Here is a 27,835-nt window from a genome sequence, read left to right as displayed (position 1 = left end):
GTCTCTCTTTCAATCCTACTCCTGCTGAGTGGGGCAGCCCCACATTTTTGGGGGTTACTCGGCTGGTTGGGGATACAGGGTGCAGGGAAGTACCTTGTGATCCATTTGGACCTGAGGGAACGGGCATGAGGAAGGGGTCTTCTCCCCGAAACGTTGCCCCCCTACTACCCTCCCCCCCCCCCAACTTTTATTTTCCCATGATTTTTTTTTCCGTTCTCCCCTTTTTTTGGTTTTGTGCACCCCCTGTCCCTGTTTTTCCCACACTATTTGTTAGGGTCATCTGACGCATTACCCGCTTGTGTGACATTTCTCCAAGTTTATTATTGTCGTGTAATTGCATTTAAATTATCAGTTTGGCATTTACCCTGGTTTACGGTTTTGCTCAATAGTCAGAGAGTGCTGGAACAATAGTTGTGTTATGTTATTGTTCTAGGGGGAGCCTGGGTCCTCCTTATTCCGGTTGCACCCTGCACATAGCTATTTACTATTGCTCTGGAGTGCTGTCTATCACTATTTTTGTTCTAGAAAATGGCAGCAATTCCAAGGCTGGGACATTCAGGCCAAACAGCGACCATCTTTTCAAGAGGCCTCCGCAATTCTCTTGAGATGGAAAATGAATGAGGTTTTTCACAGCAAAGAGATTAATTGGGGGCGGGGGGGGGGGACATGAAAGAAAATGCAGTATGTACAAAAAATAAATAATTTGAACTGAGTAAATCTGAGGTGCAACTTGTTATGAGGGAGGCTTCACGTGCTGCAGGGTCACTGGTTCAAGTCCCAAGTAGCTCCACGTGCACTTTAACCTGTGCAAGATAACAAGGTCAGATATACCTGTCTAATAATAGCAGCTATTATCTTGTTGTGCCTAAAGGTGTCAGAGGAAAAGTGCACAGGTATTTTTTCTCTCTGTACTGAGCAGCAGATTAAAACTCCAGCATGATGTGCAAGCAGAACGATTTCCAGCTTCTCGAGCTCTGAAGCGGTTAACTGTTGTTTACCTGTGCTTGGTATGAGCTGCAAGGGCTGAGCAGTTGCTGGCGTGTGAGGGAAGGCGGTGGGAGGGACCTGAGTCTCTTGTCACCTCGGGTCAGGTTACCTGACTGTACATCCTCCCTGGGTGTGCCTGCAGTTGTCCCACCTGCTCAGCAGGAGGGCATGGTGACAGCCCTGGGACACGCCAGAGATGTCAGCCTGACGTTCTGCTCACTGACCAGACTAGTCCTCAAGACATCAACCACAGAGATTCCCCTCGCCTTCTGATCCTAAGGTAGGGTAATGCATCTGTTACTTGGGGAAATGTAGCACTGATTTCTTATGAGAAGGTCAGCGCTGCTATGGCCAGAAACAGGACAACACAGAAGTATGCAGGTACACACATGGTACCACACTCCTGTGCTATATATTGTACTAGCTACTGTACAGTTACCAACTCCTGTAAGGAATACGGAACTAGGTACAGGAAACCTACCTACTGGTCTAGGGTGACTAGGTGTTGTGTTATCAGGAGTGAGGATGGCCCAGTTGGATGCAGAAACATTGCTTGATTTGCTTCCATAGTTTCCATATACATATTAAGATAGTCTGATAACTATCATCCTTTGCTTGGAGACTTCCAGTGTCTGTTTTGCTACTGGAGAAGTGTAGATTCACCACCAGATGTAATACTTTTTAATGGGCCAACATCAGAGCTATTCATAGATAGTAACCGTGGAAACATGTCAAGAAGAGACGTGTGATGTCCACCAAGCTCCTGTAATTACTACATCTTACTAACTCGTGTGTTTGTTCAGTAACCCTACAAAGCTATAAAGGCCAGCAATGCGGTGTCACATTTATAACAAACGTTGCTCAACCCAGTGAGTATATATGTTCATCCTGGTTACTAGGAATGGTGGGAAGTGAATCCTGGTTTAAAACCTCTTATTTAAATAGCTTACGGTGCAAATAGCTCAGAGCTGTACAGCAAATGAGCTCTTTATAAAACACTAATCCAACCCGGTGGTCACATCACATTGAACAATCGGCTTGCAATACATTTGCAAGTGTCATCTGGCAACAAAGGGGTTAACCAGTAATCCTCCCCAATCTCTAATATACTGTAACGGCATATTTCCTCACCTATTCTGAAACAGCTAAAATTAAATTCAAATATTTAGTGGCCCATCCAGGACTGCTGGAGAGATCGCTCTGATATGAAACGGTGATAACAGATTTAGCAAGCTGCTTCTTATCGATGTTTATTTAACAGCGAAACCGCCGCTACTGGGCAGGCAGAATTAAAAACTGTGGGGTCTGGGTATTAAGGCAAAGAGACATTTCCTTTAATGTGCAGCACATATTCTTGTTCACAGTTGTATGGAATATAAGACGTTTTATTGGGGGGGAAAATCCTGTGTAATAGCAGAATTTGCTGATCTAAAATGTGAACTCCCTAGTACCATCACACTGGGTTAAAGTAGCACTGCAGACCTCAGCGCTATTTACTCCACACCATTGGGTGTCTATACATACGGATCTTGATGCAGAATGTTTTTGTTTCTTTTTGTGTCACGTGTAATAAGTTTGTTTATCACATTTGTTACGTATAGTTCTGATCATACACCACCTCACACCTGGCAGGGCTGTGGGCTATCACGTGCTAGATCCCAAAGAAAACAGTAAATACTCTAATAGAGTGCATGCTTTTGTGCCCCTGAAACTTTATGCAGGCGGCTTATGAGGGGCATATAAATGTCCCAAGGAAAATAAACAGTAAAATACTTGCATAGAGACTATGTGCACACATAAAAATAGCAAAATTAGAGAATCTGTCTGGTTTGTATTTTGCTTATCTATTGTAATGTTTTTTGATACTACAGTATATAAATATGTTTTGTAATGTTGCAATTTTTTAATGCAGCGTCTCTATTGGAGTATTTTACTCTTTTCTTTTGGATATACAGTAGGTTTTAGGAGGTATCTATCGCTCCTCTATTTATTTGGGACATTTGTATGCACCTCTTAATTCTATATCACTGTTCATTATTTATTATTTTGCTCCCTGTGCATGTTTGTTGTCGTCACTAAGGGCTAGAATAGATCTACAAAGCTGCATTAAATTAGGGCTCATAACGTGATGTTACCTAAAACAGGTATATAGGCTTAACTTTCCATTATTGTAGCATAGTGTTATATCGGCGTCCGATAACATGACGTCTTGGCGTTACTCCTACCCAGACCCTTTTGCTGGACTGGAGAGGTAAATAATGCCAGGAAATAACGTTATTTAAATTATTCCCAACTGTGGCGTTGCAACCAATTAGACACTGCAAAACCCTATTTCAGGGTCTGGATAGGAGTAACTCCAAGTTTAGATATAATTTAAACAAAGTAGTGTTATTTCCCGTTAGGGTAACACCACATTAGTTGGCATAATGTAGCTTTGTGGATCTAGGACTACAAAAAGGACAGAAATGATGTAAAGTTTGTTACATCCCACACCAATCTGTGCATAATATAACTCAATAACTCCTCCTATTGACACTCCAAATCCAAAACTGACATGCAGAGGGACAAAATAGGTGCGAAGTTCATTGATACATTGAAGCAAGTTAAAAATGCATTCACTAACTTCAGTTATGTTACAAATTTGCCTTCATTAGGCTGGGGTCCCAGTGTGCACTGTAGCACGCGGGGGGGGGGGGGCGGCGCATGCACAGCGCTTCACTGCGATCTGAGGTCTGTGGGCAGAGTCAAAGATTGCGACGGGGGCGTGACCATGACCTCACGCGGCTGGTTCGCCCTCATTGGCTGAACCGCCGGCAGGGGCGTGGCCACGTCTCCGTCGCAAGTTGTAAACACAATTTGCTTGTCTTTTGAAAAAATGATAGTACAGTGCGGCTGCCAAATACGCACAAAGGTACTTACTGGGCCCAGCCCCATTGAGCCGCGCCGTGCGCTGCAGAACACGCTGGGGCCGCAGCCTAAGAGAATTAGTCGCATCTATTTTTTTTTCATAGTGCGAGCACAAAATAGCACCAGATTTATACAAAAAAAGATCTAGTAATTTTTGGCACCATGCAAATGTGGTGCTTCATCCTACGTAGTTTTAAATAGAATTGTGTTATTTCAGATAGTGAAATAAGTGAGCCATAGCGTGTTCCTGACTGGAGAGCTTGCAGTCTGAAGGGTCTGTGTATCATCCTACACAAACGTTTGTTTTGACACAATGTTCCGTCTTTTGGAGCAGTTATTTACATCTGATGCAGAATTTTAGACTTACGTCACTTTAAATATGGATAATTTTGTTGGGAAAATAAAAGGAAGTCCTCCTATTGACACTCCCTAAATTGCAAGCTATGGTAGAAAATTGGAGCACAATAGTGTTGTTACAGGGGCAGGATAAAAAATTACCTGGCTTTGCACCAAAAGTGTCTTGATACATAGATACCTATGTTTGTAAATGAGAGGCAAAGTTACTCAAGTTAGGGTGAGGGGTGGGGGGGTGAGATGAAATATCCACAGGACCACTGCTGCATTTCAACAACTAATATAATTAATAACAATTTGTCCTGCATCTATGGTTATTCCAAACAGTTATCATTTTAAGATTAATCAATAAATTAATCAATAAATATTAAGTTTTAGTTTGGGTGCACTCTCTAAGTGCCACAATATAGGGATTCTTTCTTTCCTCTCACTTAGTCTATTATTTATTCCCTGTGAGCACCACCCTTCCCTTATACTGTTTGGGGTATCAATCCCTCTTCATTCGCTTGAGCAGGGTATATCTGCCAATACTATAATCTGCAGATGATACTTGGTTTATATATATGCATTTCAACAACCCCTGATCTCCTATACTGCAGTGGTAGTATGGGTATGGTCTATCTATTATGTGATAAGAGCGTCTTTCAGGCCTGGGACATAGTTGTTGTATCCGGGCGGAGGCGCGCTGAGGCTCAGGGAGAGCGGTGCTTTCCCTGGCCTTACACAGCGCGCCGTCCGTGGGCGGGCCGGTGACGTCACGGAGCTGGTTCGCCCTCATTGGGCGAACCGCTCACGTGACCGGCCCTGCGCTCCGGCGAGCGCCAAATCTGAAGACTCGGTGAGACACGCGCTTCCGCAAGTGTGCGCGAGCCCCTGCTAAAGACGCTCTCATTGCGGCTGCAGGGGCTCAGTGCCGAGCAGCAGCACGCCTCAGCACGGGTCAGCGCATAAGCGCTGACCATGCCCGAGGCCTAAGTCGGAACCTGTCTCTATTCTAGGAACCACATAGCCAAAGACCCTCTTATCTCACAAGAGGTAGTTGTCACTAACCTGATTTATTTATCATAAGTCAGAGCCTCATTTTATTCAACTGTAAACTGTTCTCCCATATAAATCAAGGAGGATTTGAACCTTGTAAATGCTGATTTGAAAGCTACAAGAGCCTCATAAAGAATAAAGCTGTGGATAAGATGAAAAGGGGGTGGAAGTGTACCTGTAATTTATTTAGAAAGCACATAAAAAGAAGAATGCGATAAAAATAGTTACAGAAACTCACCCATACGCTGTCACACCCCAATCCCCAAACAAGGCTCGTATTCCAGGGAAAAAAGCAAACACTGCTATTAAATAACCTTTTGTTTGTTTTTTGTGGGGGAAAAAAATGCATATATTCGTGGTAGATGGCAAAACCACAAAATAGCTGCTTGGGAACAGATGGAAAGAATACTAAACACCCCAAACATCATAAAAAGTTTAATGCGAATACAGTGAGAATGTTTGCAAAAAAAACAGCATCAGATTTATTATCAGAGGTAAAATATATCTGCTTTTTGCTGTTTTGACTCCATGTTTGTCGCCCTTTCGATTAAATATCCCTGATGTCACTGCTGTGGAGTTTCATGAAGACTTCTCATGTTCTCCTTTAGTAATAGATTTTGAAAATATGCTTTAGGAATTACACCAGGTGTAAAGGCTGAACCAATAAGAATCCAGTGCAGAATTTCAGTGGATATGACTGGGCCCCATCTTTAAAATCCCCACTAAAAATGAAACGGTAGAAGGCACTTTGGCAAATGTGCAGACATTGGGCGTGTGAGAAGCGTGTGCTTTTTGAAGGACCATAGTTTTTTAAACCCTTACCTCCCACTCGTTTGTATAATTACTGTTATTATTTGTATTGAGGATTGCTGATTATCATTAGTGGATCACACACAGTGTCTGACTCAGCTGGCACATGTTGATTCTGTACACAGAGAGGCATCGCTTCTGTTACACCACAGCCTGCAATGATTTGGTTTCTGCCTTGGAGGATCAATTCTTGCAGTATTTTCCCTCCTGAGGAATGCTGTTACATAGCCCGGATTTTCCCTGGGGATACCTGCCTTTCACAGACTCTTATGCTATATACAGCAATACAGCTGTGAAAGAGATAAGCTCTATTAACAAGAATGGGACTGTGATCTTCAGCAAAGGGAAGTGTAATGATTCAAGGCCAGCGTCTCTTTAGTGCAGCAGTTATTTTGCAGCATCCCTGGCGGCACTTTTTTTGTTTTAATATATGCAGCATTTGATTACCTTTAATAAAAACTAATTACTTAGGCTGCCAATTGATCTGGCCTCCCTTTATCAATTGGTAAAGATGCTGCTTACCAAGGTTCACTCAATTGCTGCCTTTAACTTTCAATCGATCCTTCAGTTTGTGCTACTCAGCAGCTAAAATCTAATCTTGTATTACTAAGGTAACATTGTCTATTGTTACAGCTTGCAGTCTCCTGCTGGGAACACTGCAACACTTTCCTGTTTTGTAATCATTTGCTGCCAAATATCTTGCAAGGGAAGTGTGCTTAAACCTGCTATATCAACCAGAGGATGCTCAGTATAGTAAAACTCACAAAAGTGGCATTGAGTTGTTTTTTGTTGTTGTTTTTTAATGCAATATGTATTATTTAATACTACAGAACTGATACGTGTGTAGGATATTGAATGTTTTGCTGCTTTAAGACAAGCTCTTCCTATGATGGGTCAAAGTCTCTTTACCTGCACAATATCGCAATTTCGTGTGAATATAGCGCCTGTGTTGTCTTTGCGTATGTCCTCATCTCCTGCAACAGATTAAGTTGAATCTGTAAGTAGTACAGTATTTTCTGCTAGCCGCTGCATCAAATATCAGAGACTGGTTAAAGCAGCAATACTACATTTTCCCCCACCCCCCTTTTTTTCCCCTTATTTGAATCTGTAAAGCATGTGACAATATATAATTGTACATTTTTACCTAAGCTGGCAATCGTTTGGTGCTCCTGTTATGAATCTGTCAAAATCCTGATTGTGTGCCTAACATAATGGCCACCTTTTAGTTTCAATAAATTCTTCAGTCTTACCCACGAGCTACAATGTATCCTTATTTTACTAAGGTAACATTATTTATTGTTACAGTTTACAGCTCAAACTGCTGGGAATATTGGCAACACATTATCACAAACAGGAAAGTGTGGCAAAGATCTTGCACTGCTTGGGAGGTGGGCTAAAACCTGCTATAGAAATCAAAGGATGCTTTAAAACTAATTAAAAATGGCATTAAGATTTGAATAATAATTTAAAAAAAATGTATCTACTGTAATACTACAGAACTGATGTCTTTAATAAAAACATAAAATGTCACATTTTTGCTGCTTTAATCCAATTTCTTATGTTGATTTGATTCAGATTGTAACCAGTTAGCAACAACCCCAAACCTTAGAAAACTAAATAGAGAAACAGACCGAGGAACAGAAGATGATACATTGCAGCAGACAGCGAGAGACGTTAAAACAGCAATTCCCCAGTCACGTATAAGTCATAAAGTTATGATCCTGCCTCCTGAGAAATTGCGATCAGCACAAACTGCTGCTTTAAGTGACACACATTTTGTAATGGGATGTATAATTTATTCCCCCTTTTTTTTTTTTTTTTTTTTAGCCTTGAGAAATCCGCCAGCTATAACTAATGACCTGTATTTAAACGCATATAATGTGATTAACAGATTTCTTATACTTGATGCTAGCGGAAGAAGAATGTTTGTTCTTGATGTGTTATGATACACACATCACAGGATTTATGTATAGACCCAAATGCAGTGAATACACTAGTGATAATCTACAATGCTACTCATCCCCTGTTTGAGGATTAGAACAGATGGCAGGAGATCACTTAGTATTCTCCGTTTGTGTCCGCTAGTGTGGAGATAAACTGCAGCATACTGTGTTTGCTTTGACTTTGTGTGAGGGGTAGGCCAAGATGAACTTTGGACATGGCTTTTTAAGAGCTCTCTAAGTGAAACCTGCACGTGCGATAGAAATGGCTTCATGGGTGCCCTTCCACTGCCAGGTATTACTGAGCTGTAGCAGGTGGAATGGACACTACAGTTAGGCTACCAACCCCTCTCAGGTATGTGAAGGGTATGATAGCGCCGAAGGGAGAAATCTGCCCTGGGTCACATTTATAGTGGGGGGTCTCAATGTAGAAATCATATCATGTATCCAGTGATTGAAATATGATGTACCCAGGGGCAAAATGATAAAGTATCTTTGCTTTTTTACATTTTCCTACCCTGAGTATCCCCTTTGGTGTTTTATTTTTTATAAAGCGTACAATTATTTATTTGTAAGGTATACATTTTAGAAAGTCTCTCCCCTTCTAGTTTCCAGCCTAAATGTTGCTTACATTTTTCTTATATCCATTCCTGAGAGCTGTGCCCCAGTACCACTAGTTTTTCTTGTGCACTTCGACCAGTGCATATATATCTCAACAGAATTACCATGAACTCCTCCAAGGTCGGCAATGGCATATTGAGATTATACGGCTTCCCTGCTCTTACTGTATATACTTCTTCAGGATGCAAAGATCTATATTAAGCTACAATTTAAGTGTGAGCTGTAAACCTTTGCAGGTTTTTGAACAAAATGTTATTTGCAGATGGATATTCGCACAGTAGAGTGAGAGAGAGAGACAAACCTATTTTAGTATAGTCCCAAGTGTATAGTTGTGTGTGTGTGTGTGTGTGTGTGTGTGTGTGTGTGTGTGTGTGTGTGTGTGTGTGTTTTGAGGTATCGGTAACACCTCGTCATAAATCGTGTGTGTGTGTGTGTGTGTGTGTGTGTGTGTGTGTGTGTGTGTGTGTGTTTTGAGGTATCGGTAACACCTCAAGTCATAAATCGCATACTACACAGTATTTTTAAGTAAACCCTTGCCTGCTTTATTCAATGTACCATCGCCGGAAGAAGAGATCAGTGTATCTTGAAAGCTCACACAAATAAAAGCATTTCGTTAGCCACAGAACGGTATCATCTATTATATATATATATATATATATATATATATATATATATATATATATATATACATATATATACATGTAGAGGTATCAGTACCGTGTTAGCCGAGCTTCAATAATCAAAAAATAAATAGATTATATATATATATATATATATATATATATATAGTTATACGTTACCGTTCCAAGGATTGGTAAACAAGAGACAGCACTCAAAGTTGAAAATCAAAGTGTATTAGTGAAAGCAAAAATACATCCAGAAACCCAACGTTTCGGTCCTACAGAATGGGACCTTCCTCAGGGGGATACAAAGATCCCCTTTGTATCCCCCTGAGGAAGGTCCCATTCTGTAGGACCGAAACGTTGGGTTTCTGGATGTATTTTTGCTTTCACTAATACACTTTGATTTTCAACTTTGAGTGCTGTCTCTTGTTTACCAATCCTTGGAACGGTAACGTATAACTACATTCTCTATATGGGACGTGCACCTGTGGCTTACCAGCACCTATTGGAGTGCCAACTGCCTTATCTGACTATATATATATATATATATATATATATATATATATATATATATATATATATATATATATATATATATATATATCCACTCAAAGCAACCTGGACACAACACCTGTGCTTAAAAAAAATAAGAGCAAACCTGGGATATATGCTAATTGGATATGCAAAGTATATTGTAATGACTCTGTCACGGGAGACCAGGCAATTTACACCTTTTTAACCAGGATCATTCCCTGAGCAAAACAAGGTAATTAAATAAATTGAAGTTAATTCACTTACACAGAATGGAACACAAAATACAGACACAATGACACACTTACTAGGGGTCTGGGGTCGAAAACTAGACTTTCCTTTGTGCAGGGAACTCTAAATAAATAGTTTTAACCCTACCGAGACTTAGCCCGGAATCTCCTGTTTCCCAGATTGGCATGAAGTTCCACATGCCACCACTCCCTTCTCTTCTGAGAACTTGGACTTCCTTGACCGCGAGTTACTGCTAATCCTCTGAGAACTTGGGCGCAAAAGTCGGGACTTAGAATCTGGCAGGAAGGCTTTTCTGGCTTGAAAGCCGGTTGCTCTGCTATTCATACAAGAGCAACTTTGAAAAGCCCGCCCGCGCTCTTTCTATTGGAGAACCCGAATCTCATTGGCTCACAGGTTCTTTATAGTATTCTGAGTTTCATTCATGAAACTCAGCAGCCAATCATCGCGTGGGAAAATTCCCAGCAACCAATCAGAGCCGTCGGTAAGAAAAATCGGGTCAGCGGGAAATATGAAATAGCCAGGAGACATGTGCAAGTCTGGCACCTCACTCGATGAATATCTCAATGCCACGAGCTAGGACAGGCTCCTCCAGGTATGACAGAGCAAGTGGCGTCCTAGATGACTGCGATTGTTCTCCGGACCTGGGTACTCAGCTCTTCCCTGCTAACCAAATGCTTTTCTCACCTTTGGCATCCTCTGGTTTCTTTGCACTCCGATGTCCAGCAGACTTACCAGCGCCTATGGGTAAGCCTGGGTAGCCTGGCTGAACATGGGTTCCGAATGTAAAATCACATTACATACAGTACATTAATAAAGTGTGGTTTTAATACACTCCTAAGTCTCTGGGTATGGGGAATAGAATAAAAAAGATGTATTTTTGTTCCTATCAGCCTTATTCACTGTACACTACCTTTTGGGATTTAATCTGGACTCTGAGTCACCCCTCAACCTTATATACGGATGGGGCACCCACAAACCCAATACAGGTTCTGAGTCACCTGGGCACTAGCTGGGGTACCCCCTTAACCTCCTAGGTATCCCCTCAGCTACGGGACACTTGTTCATCCATGTGCCCCATTCAACTTTCTGGGCTATGCTGAAGCAGGGTACCCTAGTGGTGAGTCGCGCTTGCGTTTTCAAGAGGAGATATTGCCAGGACAATGTGTCTACATGTATCCGGGAATCAGGCATGATTACAGGGTACATTTTTAGGGGAACCGACAACTCCAGACCCCAACTATCTAGACCCATTCTGACCACAATTCCTCCGCAAAATCCCCCTTGAAACTCGTCCCCCAGCAATCCCTGCTCGCTGGCATGTCCGGAAAGGTAAAAACACAAAAAATACTTTTATTACATACAGCATGTGGAAACGGTACACTCTTACTAGGCCCCAGAGCTAACTCTCTTGGACCCTTATACACAGATCAGGGGTAACCAAAACGGGCTTAACCTTTATTTGAGAGCCTAGTTACCCCTTACCTTCACAGACTCCTCTTAGCATATGTCCCATTTCCCTCTCACACAAAACCCATATTACAGGGTCTGGAACTTCTGGGCTACTCAAATGTCACAACATTCACCAACACACCTTCTGTGGTATTCAAAGGAAGAAGGCGAATGTCACTTTTTAAACCCAAGCTGCAAATATCCGTGGCTGCGGGAAAACGCCACATTTACAACGAATTTGTCCATCTGCAGCGAGCTGCATCAGCTGTATTTTTTGTGATGGGAAGTTCTACAAGACAATGTCCCAGTGTGGTATGTGCTTATTGTAACTCTGTCTTCTAGAATGTCATGTATCAACCACAGCATGTATCACATCTCCAGGTGACACTGGTAACAGTGTGTCTCTGTCCCTGCTGTGCCTGGGGACAAATGGGTGCCAGACAGAGACAATGTGAATGCAGCTGTTCATCGTTCCTCCTTCTTTCTTCTGGTGGATTTCAGTTCTTGGAAGAAGATAGGCCTGGTAATTTTTCTTTTATAGTTCTTACAAAAATAAATTGTTACATAAGATTTCCCCGGAGGGGGATTCATTATCACTTTGCAACGTCCTCCCATGAACATGAACAAAACAGCCAAATAAAGCGATACTGAGCTTGACTGCACATTTATCAGCAGGGTTGGGGTAATGTCGGTGTCCAAAGCAGTGACATCTGAGGGGAAGTAAGACTGACGGGGTCACAAATAATTCACTGCATGATGGTTCTTAGTATATTGTTGGACACCTGGAACTCTGTTTAACTGTCATTCTGCCTTCTGCCACAGGAACATCACATACCATGCAGTGATGCGAGAACAAGACACCATCACTATGAGCTGCTCCTCTGTTCCTTCTAGCTGCGATCCTCCCATCGAATCCGAAATTTCACCTGCTCCCCTTTCTAGCTGCTGTCCTAATAACTGTTCCCACACTAGCTGCTCTCCTCTCCGCTCCCATAATATCTTTCTGTTCCCCCCCTATAACACCCCCACTCACCCACCTTCTAACAGCACTCCTGTAACACCATCTAACTTGTCCACTGTTAACCTCTGTCCTGAACCACCTCTTCACTTTTACCCTACCCTTGTTAACTTGTTTCCTGCTCCCTGTCTTAACATTCCTCCTGAGCCAAATCAATGTATCCCTTCCCCCTGCTCTCTTTCTCCCTCTCCTAAACTCTCTCCTACCTCTTTCCTTATCTCTCCTGAACCCACTTTCAGTCTCTCTACTTCCTCCTCTGATAAACTCTCTCCTGTTCCCTTTCCTATCAACTGTCCACCTAACACCTATGCTGTTCCTTCTCCCAATAGTTCTCTACTTCCCTGTGCATTCTTTCCTCCTCCCGCTTTTAACAACTCCCCTGTCCTTCATTCAATCTCCACTTTTTCCCTTCCTACCCCTACAGACCTTCCTCTAGGTACCAATGTATCCAAACTCTCCCCTGCTCCCCTTCTTTGCTGCGTCCATGCCATAGAGCCTGGCACAGCCCCCCATTATTTCAACTTCCCTGAAGAACACAGCCAAGAGGAGGTGTCTGGATGCAAACTCTGCACCTTGTCCGTGGAGAAGCGCATACAGTGAGTGATACAACGAAGCTGCCCAGGTCTAGGTATAAGCTCAAGGGCCTTTGTCCAGATCAGGAAAAATGGGCAGTGTTTTTACAAGAGTTATAAGCAGAACATAATAACTCTCCCATTCCTCCTTTCTACCCTTCCCTTTCCCTCCTTTCTCTCTCTCCCACTTCTATCTCATGCCCTCTCACACTTCCATTCTCCACCTCCTCTTCTCTCCCCTCTTTACCTCTACTCTTTCTCCCCCCATCCTCCTCTCTATCTCACTCTCCTCTCTCTTCCCTTCTTTTTCCTTTCTCTCCCACTCATCTCTCTCCTTTCCCATCTACTCTTTCCCCTCTCCTCACCTCCTCTCTCTACCCTTCTCGTTCCCTCCTCTCTACTCCCCTCTTAACTGCTCCTCTCTTAAACCCTCACTTTTCTGCCCCCTCTTCTCCCCTCTCTTCTCTCGTCCCTCTTCCCTCACTCCCCTACTTGTTCTCCCTCTCCCCACCTTTTACTGTCCCCCTCTTTCTCTCCCCTCCTCTCTTTCTCCCTTCAACTTTGTCTCCCTCACCTCAGGATGGAGCATCACAGACAGCTCTGTGCCGAGTTCCTTGACTCCCTCTCTCGCTTTGAGGACTGGCTACAAGGGGCACAAGTTACGGCTGCTTTCCCAAACTCTTCCAAAACCCTGTATAGTGAGGCCAAGGCAGCAGTGAGGAGATATGAGGTTAGAGGAGACCAGGCTTATGGTTATACAGATCCTTAATAAACACTCTCATTGTTCCCTCATCAATCAATCTTCCTCCCTAACAATACCTCTTTATTTCTTACTTCTCCATCTTTCCCTCCCTCCTTCTCTCGCTCACCTTTTCTCTTCCCTTTTTTCTTTCCTGCCTCTTTTTCACACTTTCTCCCAGACCCCTTTTCTCTCCCCTTACAGTATATACTGTATCTTTCATTCTCTTTCTAACACGACCACTCAATCTGTTTCTCTCTTCCTCTCTCACACACTCTTCCCTTTCACAATCGTGTTCTCTCTCCAAGGTTCTACTGCGGGACATGAGGGAGAAGCTGCTGGATCTGGAGTCACTGAACAGACAGTACTGGCGTCTCATGCAGGCTCCTCACAGGGCATTGCTACCGAGTGTACTTAGGAGCAGAATGCATGAGGTGAACCAGTGCTGGGATAAGCTGCAGAGAGAGACAGAAGCCATGCAGAGAAGGCTGAAGGTAGAGACTACAGACACTCCCAATCCGCAATAAGGCACATACAGACAAATGAAAATAGGCAGAGCCCATGCAGAAGAAGCTGAAAGTAAACAGGCTTCACAATTCACCACCCTGCAAACACACAGAGTAACAGGCAGAGGCCGTGCAGGGGAGACTGAAGGTAGAGAGGCTTTATTATATTCCTCCTGACAGAGACTCTTAAAAAAAACAATGGGGACAAAGACAGAAGATGGACACAGGAATAAGGGGCGGTCACGGTAAGAAGGAAGCAGTGAGGCAGATAAGAGAGATACTAAATGGGGTTAAAGAAGCAATCCAAGCAATATCCTACATGTGTATTTTTTTTTAAATAAATCAGTTTTGTAGTATTAGATAATACTTACTACCTTTTTTCAACTTCAACAATTAAACTTAATGCCATTTGAATGTGTTTTAATATTCTGATAATCCTTTGCTTTCTATAGAGGATTTTAAACACTTTAAGCAGTGGAGGAAGTTGTAATGCTTTACTGTTTGTGATAGTTTGTTGCCAATATTCCTAGCAGTTTGAGCTGCAAAGTGTAACAATAAACAATGTTACCTTAGTGATATAAGAATACATTGTACCCGCTGAGTTACACTGACTGAAGGATTGATTTGAAACAGAAAGGCAGCCATTTAATTAACCCTGGGAAGCAGGATTTTGCTAATCAGTAACAGGAGAATAAATCGATAGGCAGCTTAGGTAATTAGTTTTCATTAAAGGTAATCAAACACTGCATATATTAAAATATATATTGTTTATTTAAATAGCTTGGATTGCCTCTTATGTTTTGGGGTGACATATTATTGGCCATGTACTGTGTATATATCAAGTACCACATATTTGATTGTAAGCTCTCCAGAGAATGAACCATTGTAAGTGTGTTGTATCATGTATATACACAGCCAGCACTGCAAAAGAATACGAGAGATAGGTTAGTACTGTCCATGTATACTGTATCATGTGTCTATTTTCCTTCAGCTTAAGGTCAGGCAGAGAGAGGAATTTGAGTCAGACAAGGAGGAGATCAGGCTGTGGCTGACAGAAATGGACCTGGGACTCTCTAACGTGGAGCATTTCTACAGTGGCACCTCCACCGAAAAGATACTACAGTTGCAGGTAAGAATGTTACAGCCCTACATAATCCATCCTGTCATATACACAGCTCTGATACTGCAGCATCTCTCAGGGCTGATACAACACGCTGCAGCATCTCCCAGTGCTGATACTACACACACTGCAGCATCTCCCAGTGCTGATACTACACACACTGCAGCATCTCCCAGTGCTGATACTACACACACTGCAGCATCTCCGAGTGCTGATACTACACACGCTGCAGCATCTCCCAGTGCTGATACTACACACACTGCAGCATCTCCGAGTGCTGATACTACACACGCTGCAGAACCTCCCAGTGCTGATACTACACACACTGCAGCATCTCCGAGTGCTGATACTACACACGCTGCAGCATCTCCCAGTGCTGATACTACACACACTGCAGACTCTCTGAGTGCTGATACTACACACACTGCAGAATCTCCCAGTGCTGATACTACACACGCTGCAGACTCTCTGAGTGCTGATACTACACACACTGCAGAATCTCCCAGTGCTGATATTACACACGCTGCAGCATCTCCCAGTGCTGATACTACACACACTGCAGCATCTCCCAGTGCTGATACTACACACACTGCAGCATCTCCGAGTGCTGATACTACACACGCTGCAGAACCTCCCAGTGCTGATACTACACACACTGCAGCATCTCCGAGTGCTGATACTACACACGCTGCAGCATCTCCCAGTGCTGATACTACACACACTGCAAACTCTCTGAGTGCTGATACTACACACACTGCAGAATCTCCCAGTGCTGATACTACACACACTGCAGACTCTCTGAGTGCTGATACTACACACACTGCAGAATCTCCCAGTGCTGATACTACACACACTGCAGACTCTCTGAGTGCTGATACTACACACACTGCAGAATCTCCCAGTGCTGATACTACACACGCTGCAGAATCTCCCAGTGCTGATACTACACACACTGCAGCATCTCCGAGTGCTGATATTACACACGCTGCAGCATCTCCCACTGCTGATACTACACACACTGCAGACTCTCTGAGTGCTGATACTACACACGCTGCAGAATCTCCCACTGCTGATACTACACACGCTGCAGAATCTCCCAGTGCTGATACTACACACACTGCAGACTCTCTGAGTGCTGATACTACACACGCTGCAGAATCTCCCACTGCTGATACTACACACGCTGCAGAATCTCCCAGTGCTGATACTACACACACTGCAGACTCTCTGAGTGCTGATACTACACACACTGCAGCATCTCCCACTGCTGATACTACATACACTGCAGCATCTCCCAGTGCTGTTACTACACACACTGCAGCATCTCCCAGTGCTGATACTACATACACTGCAGCATCTCCCAGTGCTGATACTACACACGCTGCAGCATCTCCCAGTGCTGATACTACATACACTGCAGACTCTCTGAGTGCTGATACTACACATGCTGCAGCATCTCCCAGTGCTGATACTACATACAGTGCAGACTCTCTGAGTGCTGATACTACACATGCTGCAGCATCTCCCAGTGCTGATACTACATACACTGCAGCATCTCCCAGTGCTGATACTACACATGCTGCAGCATCTCCCAGTGCTGATACTACACACACTGCAGACTCTCTGAGTGCTGATACTACACATGCTGCAGCATCTCCCAGTGCTGATACTACACACGCTGCAGCATCTCCCAGTGCTGATACTACACACGCTGCAGCATCTCCCAGTGCTGATACTACATACACTGCAGCATCTCCCAGTGCTGATACTACACATGCTGCAGCATCTCCCAGTGCTGATACTACATACACTGCAGCATCACCCAGTGCTGATACTACACACACTGCAGCATCTCCCACTGCTGATACTACACATGCTGCAGCATCTCCCACTGCTGATACTACATACACTGCAGCATCTCCCACTGCTGATACTACACACACTGCAGCATCTCCCAGTGCTGATACTACACACACTGCAGCATCTCCCACTGCTGATACTACACACGCTGCAGCATCTCCCACTGCTGATACTACATACACTGCAGAATCTCCCATTGCTGATACTACACACGCTGCAGCATCTCCCACTGCTGATACTATATACACTGCAGCATCTCCCAGTGCTGATACTACACACACTGCAGCATCTCCCACTGCTGATACTACATGCAACGCAGCAATGGGGAATGCCAACTAGGAGAAGGTTGCAGTAGTCAAGGCGGGACAAGATGAGCGAGTGACAGGATTTTAGTTGCATCATGAGTGAGAAAAGGTTGTATCTTGGCGATATTTCGCAGGTGGAGGTGGCAGGACTTCGCGAGAGACTGAATTGTGAGGATTGAAGGAGAGATTAGATTCAAAGATGACCCCTAGACATCGTGCTTGAGGTGTTGAGGAGATTGTGGTATTAGTGACAGTGAGGGAGAGTTTGGGCGTAGAGGTGGCAGTGGAAAGAGGAAAGTTCTTCTGTTTTGGACATGTTAATCTTCAGGTAACGGTGGAGGAGATTGCAGAGAAACAGTTGGTAACATGGGACAGGAGAGAGGGGAGATGTCAGGGGAGGAGAGGAACATTTGGTTGTCATCAGCATAGACATGATACTGAAAGCCAAAATGTTGTGTTGGTTCACCAAGGAAGATGTGTAGAGTGAGAAGAGCAGAGGACAAAGGACAGAGCCTAGTGGGACCCCAACAGCGAAAAAGTGAAGATGAGGAGACACAGGAGAAGGAAACACTGTTGTATAGGTAGGATGTAGAGCAGGAGAAGGCTGTGGAGTTAGGCCACTACTCATAGTACTGTCTCTGTAATGTAGAGGACAGTAACCAGATTGCAAAGTGTCAAGCAGGGAGTTGGAGTAGAGAAAGTAAGTCAGGCGGTTGGGTCGCTCAAGTAATTTGGAGGAGAAGAGAGATAGGGCGGTAGGTAGAGATGGAGGCTGGGTGAAGAGAGGGTTTCTTTGAATGGTTGTGATGAGTGCATGTTTAAAAGAAGATGGGAATGTATGCAGCATCTCCCCGTGATGATACTACAAACAATGCAGCATCTACCAGTTCTGTTACTACACACATTGTAGGATCCTACAATACTGACACTACACACACTGCAGTATCTCCCAGTGCTGATACTACATGCCGCAGTATATCCCACTACTGTCACTGCACCTCTGCCCATTCCCAGGCATTTCAGGAGGATGTGAAGAGTAACATGGAGCGGATGGAAGGTCTTTTCGTGTGTGGGGAGCAATTGATGGAGGGCAGTGAAGCTCTGGATTCAGAGACCCTAGAAATGGAGCTGACAGAGCTGGGCTGCTACTGTCAGGGGATATTCTCTCGCCTCTCTCACTTCCAGAAACGTCTTGTGAGCACCAAGTTGGTGAGAGTCACACACCCCTCATGTCTGTGTCACTGTGCTACTTGGCGGGGGAGACAGACTCCATGGGAAACAAACCTCTCCTGCTGCTGGCACCCTTCAGTAGAAGGGGCAGGCTATATGTCCCTATAGGTCTCTCCTGCCATTATGTCACTGCAGTATGAGGGACATATTTAAAGCCCCATCAGTCTCTGCTGTCACTGTACCACCCCGCAGTGAGAGGGACAGACTGTATGTCCCGAAAAGTCTTTCCTATCACTGTTTAACTTAGTGGGACGGATAGATGACATGTTCCATTACTCTCTCATATAACTGAGCTTGTCACTTGACTATGGTTGGTTAATGTATCTGTGATGCTTTCCTTGGAGGTGTTTGAAGATGACACACTGTTTGATGGAGAGATGGAAGTGATGTCAGACGGCTCTTCCGATGTCTTTTTGGAGATGGATAGTGAAGGGGGGGCAGCACAGTCTCCATTTTCCGCACCCTGTCCCCCTCTGTGCTCACAGACATCTTCTGCGCAGTCAGTAACCCTGGATCTGGAGTGGGATCCTTTAGGTGATGTTGGAAGATCCACTTCTAATGATGAAGATGAGTTGTTCTACACACCTGGTGGGCACCCTGAGCTTTGACCCATCTGAAAATACTTATGCCCCCTCTATAACTTGCGGTTTCTACCTGCCTCTTATTCCTTCTCCTCCCTACTTTCTCCATCCGGGCCCATAGCATTTCCCTTCTGCCCCTAACACCGCCTTACTCCCTTTTTCTAGCTCTTCTACATTTACCTTCTTCCCCCTTATTCTTCTTTCCTCCCCCCTAACCCCTATCTCTGTCTTTAGTTATTATATACAGACCTGTCCTGTGTGTCACTATGTTTGTATCTCTCCCCTTTGGACAGGGTCCTGGAAGGGATTGCAGTGGGAGGGGTCTCAAACCAGTGACGGCTCCATAACTTGGACAGGAGGCTCCAGAGCTGAGACCCGAAGGGACACAGAGCATCTGAGGGGCATTCTGAAGACACTCGCTCCATCTCATGACACCCTGGTGGACACAAGAGGGGACAGTGACAGTGTATATATATCTGTCTATCCTATCTATATATCTATCTATTTGTTTATCTGTTTTTGTCCATTAATTGTTTCTTTAGAAAAATGGTTTCTGGTATACAAAAAAGAAATGATGGGAGAGAGGGGGTAGGTTGGCGGGAAAGGGAGGCGGGGGGGATTGTGCAGACTTTTCTAGATTTGGGTAGATAACCAGCAATGTACTGTACATACATCCATACATTCTATATTGCATGTCTACAGACCACCGATCACAAACAACATCAGCTAAGTGTTTACTATCATGGCTTCATCAAACATTATAATGCCGCATAGTGGACCTGTCAAATGTCTAGTGCTCCCATTTTCTAACCCAGGGGTCCCAAGTTCTCATACATTTAGCAGAAGAGTCATTGATATACCAAACTTTATTAATAATGGCAGGGAGATTAGGGGCCGGGCCTTTGCCATAGCGCACCTTCTTGCTGAAAAAAAATAATGTTTATCAGTTTAATCTGTCTGCTATTAGTCTTAGGGAGCTTTCTATGTAGAAGAGCTTTCAATGGAGAGAGCGTCAGAGATGTACTTAGCATATTGTTGAGGAGTGTGAACACCTCAGACCTCAGTTCTTTAATTACCGGACATTGCAATCATATATGGAAAAGGTGCCTTTCTGGCCACATCCCCAGAAAGACATGAGAGAGGTCGGCTTGTGAGATTTGCATATTTGGTTCAGAACCATATTCCACCTACTACCACCTAAAATGTATAACTATTCTCTTTTACTAACGTGTTCAAGGAAATCCTAGATATAGTGTCCCAAATTTCCACCCATTCCTCCATCTCCAACTGCTCACCAATATCCTCCCATTGCCTAATATTCAAACGTTCGCAATCAACCCTGTACTGGGAAGAATATATATAGAGAGAAATGTAACACGCTGTTTGCAAAAGGAGTGGTGGAGCATATCCTCTCAAAAAACGTGCTTTGTGGTATAAGCCCCTTGGAGAACCAGTTAGAGAGATGGTGCCTAATGTGGGCATATTTGAGAAACTGTATCCGGGATCTGTTTGGTATCTTTAAGGTTTGCAAATGATCTGAGTTTAGAATTTATTATTAAGTCTTGAGCCCTAGAAAGTCCATGTCTGGTCCACTAGGAAAACTGTTCTGCACCAAGACCAGGGGGAAAACGAAGGTTTCCACAGATAGGTAGCATTCCCGTGTGAGTGTTAGAGAGACCTCTCTCAAGGCCCACCCTGTCCAAATGTTCAAGTAATGAGAGACTGTTGGTAATTTCTAATTTGTAATTATTCTAGCCTTTTTATGAAGCCATAGCAAGGCTGAGCTATGTAGGGGTTTCAGGAGGGAGTTCTCTATTTCAAACCATCTCATTTGGTGGGCAAGGCATGCCAGGCTAGCAATTGGGCTACTTGTGATGCTAGATAGTAGGTTTTCAAGCAGAGGGCCGCTATGGTTTATCTTTTGTGTGTGTGTGTGTGTGTGTGTGTGTTTGACTTTCCCTTTGACTTTCACAGATGCTCTAAAGTTATTAGAAATGTCATATTAATAGCTAAACAGATTTCCTCTTTTTTAATCTAGTACTAAGACGTGAAGGCATTAGGAGTTTTTGATGTTTTATCTCATATCTAATGCATACATATATAAGATACAATGTATAGGTCTGATGAATACACATATAATACACCATGTGTAGAGGTCTAATCTGTATATAGATATCATGTACAGATATCAAATGAACACAGATTTAAATTAACAGGCGCAGAGAGCAAATTGCTTCTATTAATGTCACAATCCTGTGCTAGTGCCCCTATTACATAGCAGGGCACATAGACAGCACTGTGTCTTTGTAGGTGTAATAAGAGAGGTTTCTTTTGCCCTACAGGGGCTGCACAGCTCAGTGGGAGAGGATGTAATAATAGAGGGAGAAGGTGTCTACTCAGCATCACACAGCACCGGTGAGTTCCCCTTACACTGCCTGCTTACTGGCGAGGGCAGTGATCAGGTATGTGGTTAAGATATGCAGTTATACAGGTAACGTGGTTTAGGTGGCTGGTACTTCTAGGGCAAGATGATGCAGACAATAGTATCATCTCTTGTTGGCTCAGTAGACCGACACGGGTATATAAACTGACACATTGGGGCCTATGCACTAAAGGTTCATTAAAAAAATCGCCGGGCCATTTATATCGCCGTTTTTTGGAGCGTTGCTATCACGGGATTCAGAAAGCCTCGATTACCTGTCATAGCAAAATTCCCAAAACAGGCGAGTTGCCGCCAGCGATAGGATCGACCCTCTGAAAAAGCCTAACCCGGCGATTCATTTCTGCTGCAGATAGAGCTTGTCAAAGAGAGCCGCCTCTCCCAGCGAAAATCTCGCCCGAAATTTATGATTTTTAATATAGATGTTCATCCTAGTGTAGATGAGCAGGGAGTCTCCGGAGCAGAACCGCGTTGGTTTGAAGTCCGGGGACCCCCTACTTCCCGCAATACAGGCCCCGTTATGGGGTGCCGGTATCTCCTATGCATTTAAATGCCCCGGTTACATGACGCGGGAATGCATAGGAGATACTGGCACCCCATAACGGGGCATATATCTTGGGAAGTAGGGGGTCCTCGGACATCAAACCAACGTGGTTCTGCTCCGGAGACCCCCTGCTCATCTATACTAGGATGAAAATGTATATTAAAAAATATTTAGTAAACACCAATACACCACCCACTCCCCTATGCCCTCTAATACTGTAAACCCATGATTTATTTTTTAACTTACAGGATTAATACCCCAGGCCTATGGGGGTCACCGGTGGGCCCAACGGGAGTCCACAGGCCCCACAGTGCACCCCAGGGGGTGCCCACGGTTGTCTGGGGGTCTCCGGGTAGTCCCCGCTAGGCACCGTGGGCCTCTAGGTGGTACCTGCGGGTCCCCGCAGGCCCTATTGGGATCCACAGGTGGACACACGGGTGTCTGGGGGTCTCTGGGTCATCCCCACAGGTGTCTGGGGCCCTCGGGAGGTCCCTGCAGGTCTGCAAGGCCCCCACAGCTGTGGGGCCCCCGGATCTTCCCCGCAGGTGTACCTCGTGGGTCCGCAGATGGTACTCATGGGCGTCTGGGGGTCCTCGGGTGGTTTCCACCGGGGTCTGGGGCCCTCGGGTGATCCCTGCGGGTCCGTGGGGCCCCCACAGCTGTGAGGCCCCCGGTTCTTCCCCACAGATGTCCCCCGTGGGTCTCAGGTGGTACCCGTGGGCGTCCAGAGGTCCTTGGGTGGTATCCGTGGACGTCCAGGAATCCCCAGGTGGTCTCCATGGGTCCCCGCAGGACTGCGGTACTAATTCTGTATGTAAAAAATAAAACATGGGCTAAATTTAAATAAATCCCCCCACCAACACCACCACCACCACCACCACCAAACATATACAGTAATGTGCAAAATAACAATTATCCAGATATGGATAATAGATTATTTGCCCATTATTAAACACAACATTAGCCAGCATAAATAAAGTAAATAAGTACAGTTCTAATTACCACAGCCAATATGAAGGGTGTCCTCGTCAGGATATGCAGGTCCCTGTTCTCCATTGCCAGAAAGCATACATACATAATAAATACAATCAAATGTCTCCTAACCCCTTAATCACCTTAGCGGTTAATAACCGCTATTGTAATTAAGGGGTTAACCCACCCTGCCCCGCTACCCACCCGGGAGGCCTAAGCACCCACCCCGGACCCACTATACCCACTGCGTATTATAGTGGTACATCATACCCATATAATAATATAGCCATGATAAGCCACTATAGCACTCAATGGGCACCCTAATCAAAATACATTAATGCACAAAAGACACAATAATAAAACATTAAAAACCACGGAAACACCACCATTTAATAAATAAAAACACTAGCCAGCTAATGCAATTAATAAAAGCACTAACCAGCTCAACAATTAATTAATTAAAGCATTATCCAATCAAAGCAATTAATTAATAAAACAACAATGAATTACTTGTACCAGTAACCAATTAAACCAATTAATTAATTAAACAACAATTAATTAATTCTGGGACCCGCAGGGACCACTCGGACCCCCGTGGGAACCACCCAAGAGCCACAGACACCTGTGGGGATGACCCAGGGAACCCCAGACACCCGCGGGACCACCCGTGGACCACATTGTGGTCCGCGGGTACCACCTGGAGGCCCATGGTGCCTAGCGGGAACCACCAGGAGACCCACAGACACCCATGGGCACCTCCCGGGGTGCACTGTGGTGCCTGCGGACACCCATCAGGCCCACAGGGGACCCCCATCAGCCTGGAGTATTAATCCTGTATGTTAAAAAAGAAATCATGGTTTTACAGTATGGGGGGGCATGGGGGGTGGGTGGTGTATTGGTGTTTTATTAGATTTTGTAATGGTTTATTGGGGTATACGCCCCAAGGATGGGTGTTTAGGCCTTGTGGGGGGGTAGCGGAAGGGGTTTACCCCTTTATTACCATAGCGGCATTAACCGTTAAGGTAATGAAGAGGTTAAGTCCCCCCGCAAGGCCTAAACACCCACCAAGGGCCAAATACCCTTCACCCACTCCCGCTACCCACAATAAGCCTGGCACGGGTGGTTAACCCATTCATTGCCTTAGCGGTTAGCCGCTAAGGTAATGAAGTGGGCTGCAAATGCATTTTTAATGCATCTGATTCATGCCGGGGGTCTCCGGTGCTGGTATTAATGGATATCTGCTCCGGAGACCCCCGGCATCAATCTGATGCATTAAAACTGCCTGATTTTTTCTAAGTCCCGTCTCTCCGCTTATCTCCGCTCATCACCAGCTTCTCCCCACCAACTTGCCAACTTTTCCTGGCGTTTGGATTTGGGGAGAAAATCGCCATTCTAAAGCGTTGATAGGCGTCGATAACCTACTCGCTGCTACTAGAATTGTGCGAAAATTATGAACATTTCGAAAAGCGTCCATAAGTGGCTTATTGCCGCTCACTCGGCGATTCATTTTTGAACAAATTTTTTTTGACGATTCTAACCTTTATCGCCCACTTATCGATGCTTACTGAATTGCAGTAGGCATTTTGGGTGATAAGTGGTCGATAAGTGGCTTATGAACGCTTACTGCATAGGCCCCATTGAGTTCTGGATGTTTCAAGAAATTAGTTCAGGTATGAATGAACATATAGATCTTGGCACATCTGGCTGGCACCCCTACAGCTGGTTGGTTTGAGGGGGGGGAGATCCTTGCACCTCTGCTGCTAAATTGTTGAAGGGTGGGTGCAGGGATACTGAGCCTGGTATCTTTCTCTTACCTCCCCTTACCCTCCTCCCCACAGGGCTGCTCGACTCTAGACAGAAGGCAGACTACTTCATTCCTGCAGAAGGACACTGGCCGGTCAGCAGGTTCCCTGGTGATATGGAGCTAGTGACCCCTGACTCCCAGGTCATTAGTGGCTGTTTAAAGCCAACCAGTGTGAGACAACAGCGCAGACGCTATGGACACAAGTCCCAGCTGAAGCTGACACGAGTATGTGAGCAGTATATAGAGATCTAATGTATAGAGATATAATGTATATAGATTTAATGTATACAGATACAAATCATGGAGACATAATGTACACATATATGATGACAATATATATATATATATACAGTGGTTGACAAATCACCAAAAAATCTACTCTCCACCTAGTACCAAACGTGTGCTGCTTGGGCCAATATTTACTCGCCCGGGGGTTAAATCCACTCGCCCAGGGCGAGCAAATGTATAGGTTTGTCGAACACTGTATATATATATTATGTATGTATATATATATATATATATATATATATATATATATATATATATATATATATATATATATATATATATATATATATATATATATATATATATATGATACATTGTATAGAGATCTAATTTATACACACTATATAATAAATGGAGATTGGATGTATACAGATAAAATTGAATGTATAGAGATAAGTTACAGTGTATATAGAGACATTAGATACAATGTATATAGCATACAGTGTTTATAGACACCAATCACTTACAGGGCAGACACAGACACGTGATGGAGGTACAGTACATGGCAGCGTTGCTGAAGGTTTATCCATCACTATTACAGGGTCTGACAAGAAAACCACAGAACCTAAACCTCGAAGTCTCTATCCCCATCGAGAAAGGGTAAGACCCCCTCTGCTGTCTGTGTATAAGTGGAGGATGTGAGTAGGAGGACAGCATCATGCTCTTTCTGTGCTGTGTATACTGTACATGTCATGGCATAGTAGTATGTTTGTGAGGGGGAGGCTGGCACTTCCTCTACCTGTACTGTATCTGAGCTATGTATACATGTAATGGTGTAATAAGTGTGTGTGAAGGAGAGGCTGGAATTGCCACTACTTGCATTGTGTGGTGTATATATGTCATGGTGTAGTAGTGTGTATGTGTGTAGGGGAATTATGTAATCACTTATGTATATAGTTATGCACATCTCCAGCATTCTTCATTTCTTGCATAGAGTTGACAAGTCCCTGAACTCCGCTCAAAAAACGTTGCATGGCTCTGTGACATCGCTGTGGGGTTGGACCAAGCGCTTAGCTTCTCTCTCCATCCTGGTGCTACTCCTGGGAGGATCTGTCCTCATTCTCCCTCTGAACCATCCTGTTTGCAGCTCCCACCACTACGCTTGGTCCCTGATGCTCACCTATGTAAATGGTCCTCCCCCCACGTAGACTTGGACTTACTACTGACTGGTCCAGGAACATGCTGAGTCTTGTTTGGGCTTCTCCGCTTACCAAGCCCTGACTGTGTCTATCAGCATTAAGAGGGCACACGCCAGAGAGAGTGAACTTGGTGATAAAGGATTTGCATGGGGGACGTCAGCAGCCGCAGCAATGCCAGGGAGAGAAAACCTTCCTGCGTGTTATCCCATATATGGACTGAGAGAGACAGAAGGGGTCTGTTTGTCTGAGAGATGAAGGGATATATTTATGCTTACTCCTCCATGATCTACTGTGTTACAGACTTCCAGTAGTTGTATTGGTCCTGGGGAAGTGCAGGTTTGTTGTAGGCTGTGATAGCTTTTAGTGGATGACGTGGTAGGAGGAAGTACCAGAGTCTGGGAGTTGATATAGAGCAAAGTGGTCTAACAGCTCAAAGGCTTCTTTGTCTATTGTTGAATGACTCAAGACATAAACACTTTAATTAAATGGCAAATGCAATTTGCTTTCTAAATATATTCCACTGCGGTACTGAATACCGACACTTTACAGAATGTGGAGTAACTAAAACTATTTTATTCACTCTGGGTTGGCATTATTACTTTTAACTTTGCAAAGCGCATAACAATGACATCCTTCCATACCAATGCAGATCTGTAGAGGGATGTGCAAAGAGATTACTCATTACATATGTATTATTTGTAATATCTTTATATAGCGCCCACTGTGTACTTTGACAAAAGAGACAATACAATACAGGGAATTATAATACCAAATGTGCAGCAAACAAAATCAGACAATAATAGGTAAGGAAATCCCTGCTCCCAAGAGCTTACAATCTAAGTGGCATGTTATACTGCGGTTGCAAGCCTCTGCTCCAAGTTGCGCCAGCAAATTTTCTAGTTTCCTCCTGCCATCTTACTTTTATCCTTTATAATCCAGTCAACTACCATCTTTTCCAAACAATAGTCTCTTTCTTGCAACAAGTCTCACCCATTGCCATGTGCGTGTTTTCACCCTTTGTGGTGATGTCATGGATTTTTGTTTACTTTCAAACCCATTCATTTTTTTCTGTCTCTTCGGGTAATACCCAGCATGCATCTCTCCATACTTCTTTGAGTTGTCTGAAATTTCTGATTATTATTTTATAAAGGCTGACAGAGTTGAAATAAAATATTAATCGATGTGTTTATTGTACATTGGATGCA

At 44.1% G+C, this 27,835-nt stretch overlaps 1 protein-coding gene and 1 long non-coding RNA gene across 8 annotated transcripts in view; one reads left to right on the top strand and one right to left on the bottom strand.

Moving 5' to 3' along the window:
* The first annotated feature begins 976 nt into the window (after positions 1-976).
* Positions 977-27,824, top strand: LOC142499234 (nesprin-1-like). 7 transcript variants are annotated; one of them, XM_075608302.1, is made up of 13 exons: positions 977-1,267; positions 11,894-12,035; positions 12,335-13,126; positions 13,682-13,832; positions 14,150-14,335; positions 15,339-15,476; positions 18,647-18,841; positions 19,207-19,450; positions 19,737-19,909; positions 21,786-21,858; positions 25,238-25,428; positions 25,961-26,091; positions 26,426-27,824. In XM_075608302.1, exons 3-13 carry the CDS (start codon positions 12,357-12,359, stop codon positions 26,637-26,639), a joined length of 2,466 nt encoding a protein of 821 aa, XP_075464417.1. In that variant the 5' UTR covers positions 977-1,267; positions 11,894-12,035; positions 12,335-12,356; the 3' UTR covers positions 26,640-27,824. The 7 variants fall into 7 exon arrangements, with proteins under 7 accessions (XP_075464417.1, XP_075464418.1, XP_075464422.1 ...); XM_075608303.1 differs by having other exon boundaries at positions 11,855-12,035; XM_075608307.1 differs by having other exon boundaries at positions 25,238-25,432; positions 26,426-26,564.
* The window catches only part of LOC142499235 (uncharacterized), an 85,798-nt gene continuing 64,910 nt past the window's right edge, over positions 6,948-27,835 (bottom strand). The window contains exon 3 of the long non-coding RNA XR_012802634.1: positions 6,948-7,070. This is a non-coding gene — a long non-coding RNA (uncharacterized LOC142499235). The remainder of the gene's footprint in view (positions 7,071-27,835) is intronic.

Source organism: Ascaphus truei, chromosome 7, assembly GCF_040206685.1.
Source record: "Ascaphus truei isolate aAscTru1 chromosome 7, aAscTru1.hap1, whole genome shotgun sequence".
Lineage (NCBI taxonomy): Eukaryota > Metazoa > Chordata > Amphibia > Anura > Ascaphidae > Ascaphus > Ascaphus truei.
Note: the sequence above shows the minus strand (reverse complement) of the source record. Positions and strands in the feature narration are given on the sequence as shown.

Coding starts and splice junctions, on each gene's coding strand:
- LOC142499234 (XM_075608302.1), top strand. CDS start 12,357: ATGCGAGAACAAGACACCATCACTATGAGCTGCTCCTCTGTTCCTTCT. Junction 14,336..15,338: donor CCATGCAGAGAAGGCTGAAG/GTAGAGACTACA, acceptor ATTTTCCTTCAG/CTTAAGGTCAGGCAGAGAGA. Junction 18,842..19,206: donor GTCTTGTGAGCACCAAGTTG/GTGAGAGTCACA, acceptor CTTTCCTTGGAG/GTGTTTGAAGATGACACACT.